The sequence below is a fragment of the Cyprinodon variegatus genome, unplaced genomic scaffold, assembly GCF_000732505.1.
Source record: "Cyprinodon variegatus isolate N-32 unplaced genomic scaffold, C_variegatus-1.0 Scaffold687, whole genome shotgun sequence".
In the NCBI taxonomy this organism is placed as follows: domain Eukaryota; kingdom Metazoa; phylum Chordata; class Actinopteri; order Cyprinodontiformes; family Cyprinodontidae; genus Cyprinodon; species Cyprinodon variegatus.
In genome coordinates, this window is record NW_015151140.1 from 39564 (window position 1) to 49093 (window position 9530).

General features: G+C 43.4%; 1 protein-coding gene across 1 annotated transcript in view; it reads left to right on the forward strand.

Annotated features, from left to right (window-relative positions):
* The first annotated feature begins 2667 nt into the window (after window positions 1-2667).
* The window catches only part of LOC107097351 (malate synthase-like), an 18376-nt gene continuing 11513 nt past the window's right edge, over window positions 2668-9530 (forward strand). Inside the window, exons 1-3 of the mRNA XM_015394478.1 lie at window positions 2668-2720; window positions 6672-6805; window positions 9041-9259. Of these exons, the coding sequence (XP_015249964.1) occupies window positions 6689-6805; window positions 9041-9259 (336 nt within the window). The 5' untranslated portion in view covers window positions 2668-2720; window positions 6672-6688. The remainder of the gene's footprint in view (window positions 2721-6671; window positions 6806-9040; window positions 9260-9530) is intronic.

The window sequence follows — 9530 nt, forward strand, 5'->3', positions numbered from 1 at the left end:
GATGACATGACGTGAATTGGAACTATAGAAATAAACTGAATAGAATGCTGATGCTGCTCTATCCTCCAGCCCAGATGTGTCCAGATGTGTCTCCCACAGAGAGGACAGCATCATGGAGGATACCTCCTGATCAAAGCTGAGCTGCTGAAGCTGTCAGACAGCTGACGTAACTTCCGCAGCCTGTTGCATCAGCTGAGCCTCTGACGTCATTATCATCATGGTCAGACTCTCAGGATCAGTTTCAATCCTGGTTTTTAAAGGCATGACGTTTCTGACGTCACCCTGTTAGCAATAGCCGCTGCAGCTAGCAGCCGGCTAGCTTCAGCTAGCTAAACACACCGGCTGTTTCCGGAGCAAACCCTGCTGCCGCAGAATCCAGGGATCCTTAGCAGCTATGGTGTCCGCTGAGGGACATTTACACGAGCAAATGCTTTTAGCTGTGCTGTGATTGTGGTTTTTCTGAAAGAAGCAGAGTGATGCTAATGATGCAGAGCACGCTGTCCTAGCAGCGCATGTCAGAGCCCGTCCAGCCGGGAGGAGACTGACCTGCTCTTTGTTCGCCTTCTCGGCCTTCAGCTTCCGGACCACCTCCCCCTGGATCTTAACGGCCTCCTGGATCTGAGCTTTGGCTTCCATAGCGTCCTGAAGGTCTGCCTGCAGCCAAGTCCAGCAGCTGTCACACCGGCAGAGGAAAGCGGAAACGCTCCAGAGGACAACTTCCGCTCTGGATTTTCAAAATAAAACCCACCACTGATGTGTTGCTCTGTTTCCCTCAAAGGTGCTTGATGGGTTTTGCTTTAAATCAATTAAAGTCATTGATTGATTGGTGATTATTGAGCCAGATTAGGTGGTCTGCCTTCTCCTATGTTGTTCTAAGATGTTTAATCGACATAAAATCTTCCTTCCTGAAAAGAAAACATGACATTTGAGTGTCTGTGACCAACCACAGCTGAAATGGTGAAAAGCATGGATAAGAGTAGCAACAGATGATGAAGTAATGCAGGAAATTATAATTATACCAGACAAAAAGAAAATATTATAAACATGATGAACATCTGGTCTACCTACCATTGTACCACAGCAGAACCATGACAGGCTGGAAAAAAATGAAAAAGCATAAGAAGGATTTTCAAAAAGCAATTCTATTTTGATCAATTTTTGAAAATAATTTCCTAGACCATAATGTTTAGTGTTTTATGGCAGATTGACTTTTGCAAGGATCATGCAATTTCAAATTGCCTGAGTAAAAAACAGCGGGGAAAAAATTCAAACTTAATGTCTGAAGTTTTTTACTAACAACCACAGGAGTTCCAGTCCCCCACTGGTTTATTCCTTCAAACATTTCCATGTGAATGCTGCACGGTGGGCAGTGGGTAGCAATGCTGCCTTGCAGCAAGAAGGAGCCGATATGATTCCCAACCTGGAGTCTTTCTGCATGGAGTTTGCATGTTCTCCTAGAGCATGCGTGGGTTCTCTCCGGGTACTCCAGCTTCCTCCCACAGTCCAAAAACATGACTGTTAGGTTCATTGGCTTCTCAAAAATTTCTGTTTTTCTCTGTGTTGCCCTGTGATGGACTGGAATCCTTTCCAGGGTGGACTCCACCTCTCCACCGTAAACAGCTGGAGTCAGGCACCAGCGCAACTCGCCACCCTGCATGGGATAACCGTAACAGAAAATAGATGGATGGATTTCCATTTGACAATGAATGTGTCCAAAAAGATACTTTTCAAGCTGCTTTGCAAAAGAATTAAAGTCCTTGCCTGTTTCAGCTAAGCCATTCATTCCCGCTGACGACCCCCCTTCAGAGACTTAGACAGGTATGGGGCATTGCAGGCTAACAAAGAAGCCAAACGACCCCCCCTTTCAGAGGCATAGACAGGTATGGGGCATTGCAGGCTAACAAAGAAGCCAAACGACCCCCATTCCAAAGGGGTGGACCCGTTTGTCCGTTTCTATTTGCATGTTTTCTAAACAAAAACAAGGCTTTGTTGGGCTGCTGGATAAAACCTGGAACTCCAAGCTGTTTCTGACATTTTGAATTGAAGAAGCTTCCAGTATGGAAAGAGAAACGTCTTCAAACTTGGAAACAAAGTCCAGTGGATTGTTTTTAACTTTCTTTTTTTGGGATATTTGAATCACTCTCAGCCACTTCTTCAGAATTAAATCACCTGTATTGGTTCCAGAGCCGGGCCTTTACTTCCTGTGGGTGCCGGCAGAGTCAAACCAGGTCAAACCTCACACGGTCACGTCGGGCCGCCGAGGAGGGCCCTCAATCCACTGCTCCTCTCTGGGAAGGCAGAAATGCAAAGAAAATGGCAATGAAACTCTGACAAATACAGGTGATAATGCAATCTCCATGTACATGATCGGGGAAAGAGACTTCTGTTGAGCTGTTTACATCCTGGTTGGAGTCTTTCCTCTGGATATCCTCTGCCTGGGTATTTAATGGGACAATCAGGAATAGACTTTCAAGATTTTTACCTGAAATGAAAACTATCTGAAACAAAGATCCAAGCTTTGTTTTTTTCTGATCATTTATCCCCATTTAGTCATAATGAAAATAAACCAAGTCCCAAATGACTCAAACTGATACACCTTTTTCTGTCAAGCTTCATGCTAACACATAAACTGCATCATGTTCCTGTTTGAACAGGGGCTGCAGTGAACAAACATTCAAAGTCCAAACGTTGCAGCCAACAAGCCCATCTGCACGGCTTCTGTAAGTATGTCTGTAAACCTTGTCTAGGAGCTAAACAGAGTTATGTCTAAGGGCTGCAGTAGAGCTGAGCTAATATCATTAATGGAGTTTTAGGGGCGGTTCAGGAGAGGAGAGCTTTACTGCAGAGATAAAACACTGGAGTCAGAACCTGTTGATGTCCAAACTAAGGCTACGTTCACACTGCAGGCCTTGATGCTCAGTTCCGATTTTTTTGTGTAATCTGATTCTTTTGCGTGGTCATTCACATTTCCAAACATATGCAACTGATATGAGATCTCCTGTGTTAACCGCATTCATGCAACTTAAAGGTATAGTGGAGGATGTTCTTTTTCCGGGTGGATCATCTAAATAACTGGTCCCCCTAACTGTCAATCATTCTGGTGATATGTTTATGTAAGGCCATACTACATTCTCCCTTACTGGTGGGGAGTCTTACATGGTGGAATAATTGCAGATCCTCTTTTGCAAAGTAAGCTTGTATGAGCGATGCAAACAGCACCTTTAAAACAGAGCATGCACGAGGAGAAATGGACTTGTGCACGCTCTGACATGCTTTCAATAGGCGTTCCCTCTCGGGAGCAGGTACAGGGTTGTGCATGTGGATTTCTTTTTCTAAAGTCTTTTTCAAAAATTCATGAAAATCCTCCAGTATACCTTTAAAGCCTGGTTTATGCTCAGAAACCAGGTCATCTGTGTTTGTGTCGCAGTTAACGTAGATATGCCTCCCCACTTCCGCAGACACTCTGCTGCACCTTTAAAAAATTGTGGGTTACCGCAGACAGTGCCGCAGAAAGGAGGCCTCTGATTGGTCAATTCTACATCCGCTCTACCCAATGCATACTTCCTGTTTGGTAGCTTACCGCTTTGTTTTGTTTGTATTTCCGCCATTGTGGAAAACGAATCATGAACATGAAGCTTCTTTCACTTCTCTGCCAGCTCCAGTACCAATATTTCTTCTATTTCTAGATTGATCAGCTGCAACTCAGGCAGAGGCGGGTCCATAAGTGGGTCGGTGTGGATGGAAAAATGCCAAGGCCAAAAATCGTTCCCAGTCTGAGCCTGTCCACCATGGTTGTTATTCTCTGAGTTTCTGCATAGCAGGACACAGAATGGTGACCTTTGTTGAGTATTAATGACGTTCAGGTCAGATGACACAGGTCGCATTTGAAAAGATCAGATTTGTATCGGATTCAGGACCACAGAGTCAGGTGGACTGGCTCGCATTGCAAAGAATCAGATCTGAGTTGTTCAGACTGCTATGAAAAGATCCGATCCAGGTTGTACATGGACAAAGAAATCGGATTTGAGTCACTTTAGGCTTCATCCCTTTGGAATGGGGGTCGTTTGGGTTCTTCTGCTAGCCTGTAATACCCCATACCTGTCTATGTTTTGTGAAAAGGGTCGTTGAAGGGGATTGTTGGCCTGGCTGAACAGGCGAGGTGTTCTCTATAAAACCTCAAACTCAATGCTTTGGAATTGAAAAAGCTTCAGAGATAGAGACAGAGAAAGATTCAGTAAAACTGTATTCAAACAAGCTACAGCAACAATTTTGTTACATGTTGTTCTGTGCTGCAGCTGTTGATTCTGCCAAGCAGAAATTCACTAGATGTTTAAATAATATATGATACAGTTTCTCGGGGCTGAGACACACTTAATATTATCAGCGTTCTGATGGCATTTTAGCCAAAGGATTTTATCAAAAACATAATTAATGTTCACAAATAAGGAATAGTTGTACTAACCATACATGTAAACAGAGTTTTATGGGGCCCCCAGGACCTTGGGGCCCCAGGCAGCTGCCTAGTATTGCCTAATGGTAAATCCCCCCCTGAGTGGCACCACTATACCCTCTGACTACCAACAGTGGGCAAAGCAGGTAAAGTGCCTTACACTTATGCAGCTATGAAAAAGACAGAGCAGGGGCTTAAACTAGCAGCCCACTGGTTACAGAACAAGCCCCCACCTTCTGAGCTGCCGCCCCCCCAGCCAAAGAAACTGAGAAGCTGAAGTAAAACCCAGTTGGGCAGCTCTAGAAACCTTTCTGTGAACCATACGTGTGTTTGTGTTTACCTTGGACAGGTAGAAAAATGGTCCACTCTGGTTCTCCAGCAGTGTCCTTCCACAGTGATACATGAGGAGTCCAAAGTCAAAGAGAGGACCAGGAGCCTCCTTTCCTTCCACCTGAGGGTTTTAGCAAACATTAGTATGTTTGCTAAAACATATTATCAGACACAATATTATAAGCTTTCTGATGGCATTTTAGCAGAAGGATGTTTATCAAAAACATAATTAATGTGCACAAATAAGAAATTGTTGTATTCATCATACGCGTAAACAGAGTTTTATGGGGCCCCCAGGAACTTGGGGCCCTAGGCAACTGCCTAGTATTGCCTGATGGTAAATCCCCCCCTGCCTGGAGGGTGGACAGGCAGACTTGTAAAGGTCCAGAGGAGCAGGGGAGCAGACTGTCAGCAAGTTTTCCTGAAGTGGACTGCAAACTGAAGTGGTGGATGTTTACCTTAGTCTCAGAGAGACGCATAGATTCCTTCCAAGGCTTGAAGGACCAGGCTTATCCAGTTGATCAGGAAATAATCCTGATGGAGACCACAAAGGAGACAAAGGGTCAGAACTTAGGACTCAGAGAGAAGAAAACTCAAAGTTTAGACTCAGCTAATCTCAGAGAGACTAGAGTACCCAATACTGGCAAACACTCTGACGTCAAGGTGGTGACAGTCCGCTTCTCAAATACCCCTCTGGTAAAGACCAAACGAGCCACAGGTGTGGGTGGTAACCAGGAAAAGGCCCTCCATGCCAACAGGGAAAAAGGGCACCATTTAGTGGATGGATGGAGACACCAAAAGAAAAAAAAACACAAAACATCTTCCACAAACAGAAACCCTAACACAGGAGATTGATAGCTGGAGCGATGCAGCTGCCCCCATAATGCTGGCACTAAACTGGTCTGTTATATTGAAAAGAAAGTTGAACCAAAAGGCAAAACTCTCAATTTGCAGGTTGGTCTACATTACTACCCTCACCTATGATCAGGAAATCTGGATCATGACCTAAAGAATGAAATCTTTTATACAAGCTGCTGAAATTAGCTTCCTTCGCAGGGTGGCTGGTACTACCTTAATAAAGATACAGTTAGATGCTCTGTCATACAGAACAGGCGAGGTGGGAGTAGAACCACTTTTCCTCCACATCCTGATGAGTTGAGTTGGCTCAGATATCTGTTTTTCCAATGTCCAAGCAAGAGGCCCAGAGGATAGCACTGGACATGCCGGATGGACTATTTAATTCAGTTATTTCTATAGCGCCAATTCACAACACATATCATATGTAGGCAGAGAGGAAAAACGTTAGAGATTGAACTAATAGATTCTGCAGAGCGGAAGAATAGAGATTAAATGAAGCAGAATGATGAAATAGGGGTCCCTATGTCCTCCAGCAGTCTAAGCCTATAGCAGCATAACTATAGAGATAGCTCAGGATAACCTGAGCCACTCTAACTAGAAGCTTTATCAAAAAGGAAAGTTTTAAGCCTAGCCTTAAAAGTAGACAGGGTGTCTGCCTCACGGACTAAAACTGGTAGTTGGTTCCACAGGAGAGGAGCCTGATAACTAAAACATCTGCCTCCCATTCTAGTGGGATAATAGAGATAGAATGAAGCAGAATGATGAGAAAGGGGTCCCTATATCCTCCAGAAGTCTAAGCCTATAGCAGCAGAACTATAGAGATAGCTCAGGACCAATTAGCTATGTCTCTAGGCTGTCTCTAGAAAATCTCAACTTCCTCCAGCAGAGTTGGAGGTGGTGTCTGGGAAGAAGTAATTCAGTCCATTTATTTTTATTTTCAATATTTCTGTCATTCTCATAGTAAATCATCATATCTGGAGTGTGCCTTGCAACTATTTCATCATTTGTTTTTTGTTGCCAAACTCTCTTCCAGGTGCAGAGTAGATCCTCATGGAGCTGTCTCCACCTCCCAGAGGCCTAGAGGCTGAGTATGCAGGTCTTTTCACCACTGGCTGCCTCCACTTCCTCCATGAGCTGATTTCCACGTTTGATGCAGAGGTGGAACAGGTAAATTCAAATTCAATACAAATTTAAAAAGACTTTATTAATCCCAAAGGGAAATTAAATATTACAATACCTTGTAGGTTATTTTCAACCAGGATCTACTGTAGAGGTCTGTCTTTCACTGATCTGATCAGCCTCTGACTGAAGACACTTTGTTGTTGTTTAGAAATCTTCTGAAGACGATGCTTACTGTTGTCCAGAATGTTCTTTCCTTTATGAAGGATTCATTTTTGTGAAATAATCTCCAGAGGAGTTCTTAGAACAGAGTCGGTCTTCTTAATTAGCTTCTGAACTAATCCATTAGCTCCAAGGCTGTTACCTCAGCAGATGATGGCAGAAGAGATCAAAATGCAAAGACCGAAGGACCTAAGCTTCCTCTAGAAGTCCATTCCGATCTGTCCCTTCTTGCAGACGGCTTCCTAGTTGTGTCTCCAGTTTGTTGTCCAAATGAACACCAAAGAATTTCTACTCCTCCTCCACTTCTTCTCCCGCGATGTTAACAGGATTCAATTTGTTCCTGTTTCTTCTGAAATCTCCAATCATCTCCTTGTTTTGTTGACCTTCAGGATCAGATGATTGTTTCCAAAGCATGCCACAAAGCGCTTCACCAGCTCTCTGTCCTCAGCTTCTGCTCCATCTTTGACGCTCCCAATGACTGCAGAGTCATCCCAGGATTTCTGCAGATGAAAGGACAGGGAAAAACACAATTTTATCACTTACCTTGGTTTTTTAAATAGATCATTGCTCCTCGAAGTTTTATTCTGGGGGAAATTAGTAAATATAGAAAGCATGGAGAATTATTAAATAACACTTTCCTCTTTAATGTGTTATTCTTGAGTTTTTTTTATCCCTGACCAAACATCTCTGATATTGTTCTTCTGAGGACTGTTTTAAATTTTCTTCCTCTATGCCTCCTTTTTTTTCTCTACACTAGTTTTTTCTTGTTAAGCAGTTCCTTCTGATCAATTGTGATCCATGGTTTATTATTTGGGAAGAATTTCACTGTTCCGGTAGGGATGGTGAAACACTCCAGTCTTTAGCCACAGAACAACATTGCAGGGCTTTTTCAGCTTCCTGTGACCATCCTCTTACAGTTCTTTTTATTGCAGGCTGTTCTTATAACTTGGCTTGTACTCTGAGCAAAAAAAAAAAAAAAGATTGTGATCTGATTTCCCAAGAGGAGGTCTTACTCCAGAGGTGTAGGAATCCTTGGCATTTGCAAAGAATAAGTCTAAATTTTGTTTTCTTTGGTTCAGCAGCTGACAAACTGTCGGAATGTTTGCAGTGTAGCACAGAGTGAGACGTGATAAAAATCAATAGTTGTTGCCACAAATGCATTTGGCTGTTGCTTTTCTTGCCTAGCATCAACTGAACTGTTTAGATCACATGCATTGCCGTCAACAGCAGAAGGTGGAATATAAACAGTTACTAACAGAACAATGCTGAACTCTCTGGGCTAATATTATGGATTAAAAAAAACAACAACTGCCAACAGATCAATATCTGGGCTGCAGTGATGAATCGTCACAGAATCATGTCCTGGATGACACCATCTGTTGTTCACAAGCACTACCAACCCACCTCCTTTGAATTTCCCAGTCTTCTTTGATCTCTTTCTGCTAGTATGGTCTGAAGCCTGGCAGAGGGACGCTTGATCCAGCAGCCATGTTTCAGTAAAACACATAATGCTGCATTGCTGATATTCTGGCTGGGTCCTTGGTAGGGCTTGGAGTTCTATCTTGTTTCCTAAAGATCTCACATTGCCCGTGATAATTAAATGAATGAATAAATGTCAATGTCTTGTTCCTCTCTCTTTTTCTTGCTCCTGCTCTGCATCCCCAGAGCCTCCATTTCAACTCAGCTGTAATTTGCTGAAGTATTTGATGTGTTATTTCAGGTTTAGAGATGTTAACAAGCTGCTTATGGGTGTAGAAAAATAAACTAGGGTTGCTGTGGTTATGCATCATAACAAGTATCCACAAAATACAAAAGCATCAGTGGAAAACCCTCCAGTTTCACATTTCATTCATCAACTAAGGCAAAAAACTTCAGGAAACAGCAACTCCAATCCAGAAACGGAGGAATTAAAGTTCTCTTAAAGAACATCGGAGGCCAGCTAGCAGAGCTGCTCCAACATGCAGCCAGTTTAAGCCGTGTGATTCTATCAAAAGCAGCTCAGAAGGACATCTTTGAACAAAGGAATGAGGGACAGGTTCTCTTTACTCTTTAATGCTTTAGATCCTTCAGCTGAGAGCGTCCAGGAAAGCTCAGCTGGATCTTTCAGGTGAACTCCCAACTTTCTTAGAAAGCACCGCACACATCAGGGCGGACCCAGACTGGAGGGTGCTCCCCGTCCCAACCAGGCTCCAGAAAAGGCACGTTGACATTGGAGATATGGCCCCCTTCGACACGGGTCGCTTCCTGAGAGCACTGCGCTCTCCAGCACAAGGCATTCAGGTGAAGCACATTCATGGTTGAATAAATGAATGTATGAAGAATGAATGAATGAAGAATGAATGAATGAAGAATGAATAGCAGCTGAGCTACACACAGGGTGGGATTTACCATTAGGCAATATTAGGCCATTGCCTAGGGCCCCAAGTTCCTGGGGGCCCCATAAAACTCTGTTCCATGTATGGTTAATCAGAGATGGCAAAAGTACTCACTTTCCGTACTTGAGTAAAAGTACAGATACTTGTGTTAAAAAATACTCTGGTAAAAGTGGAAG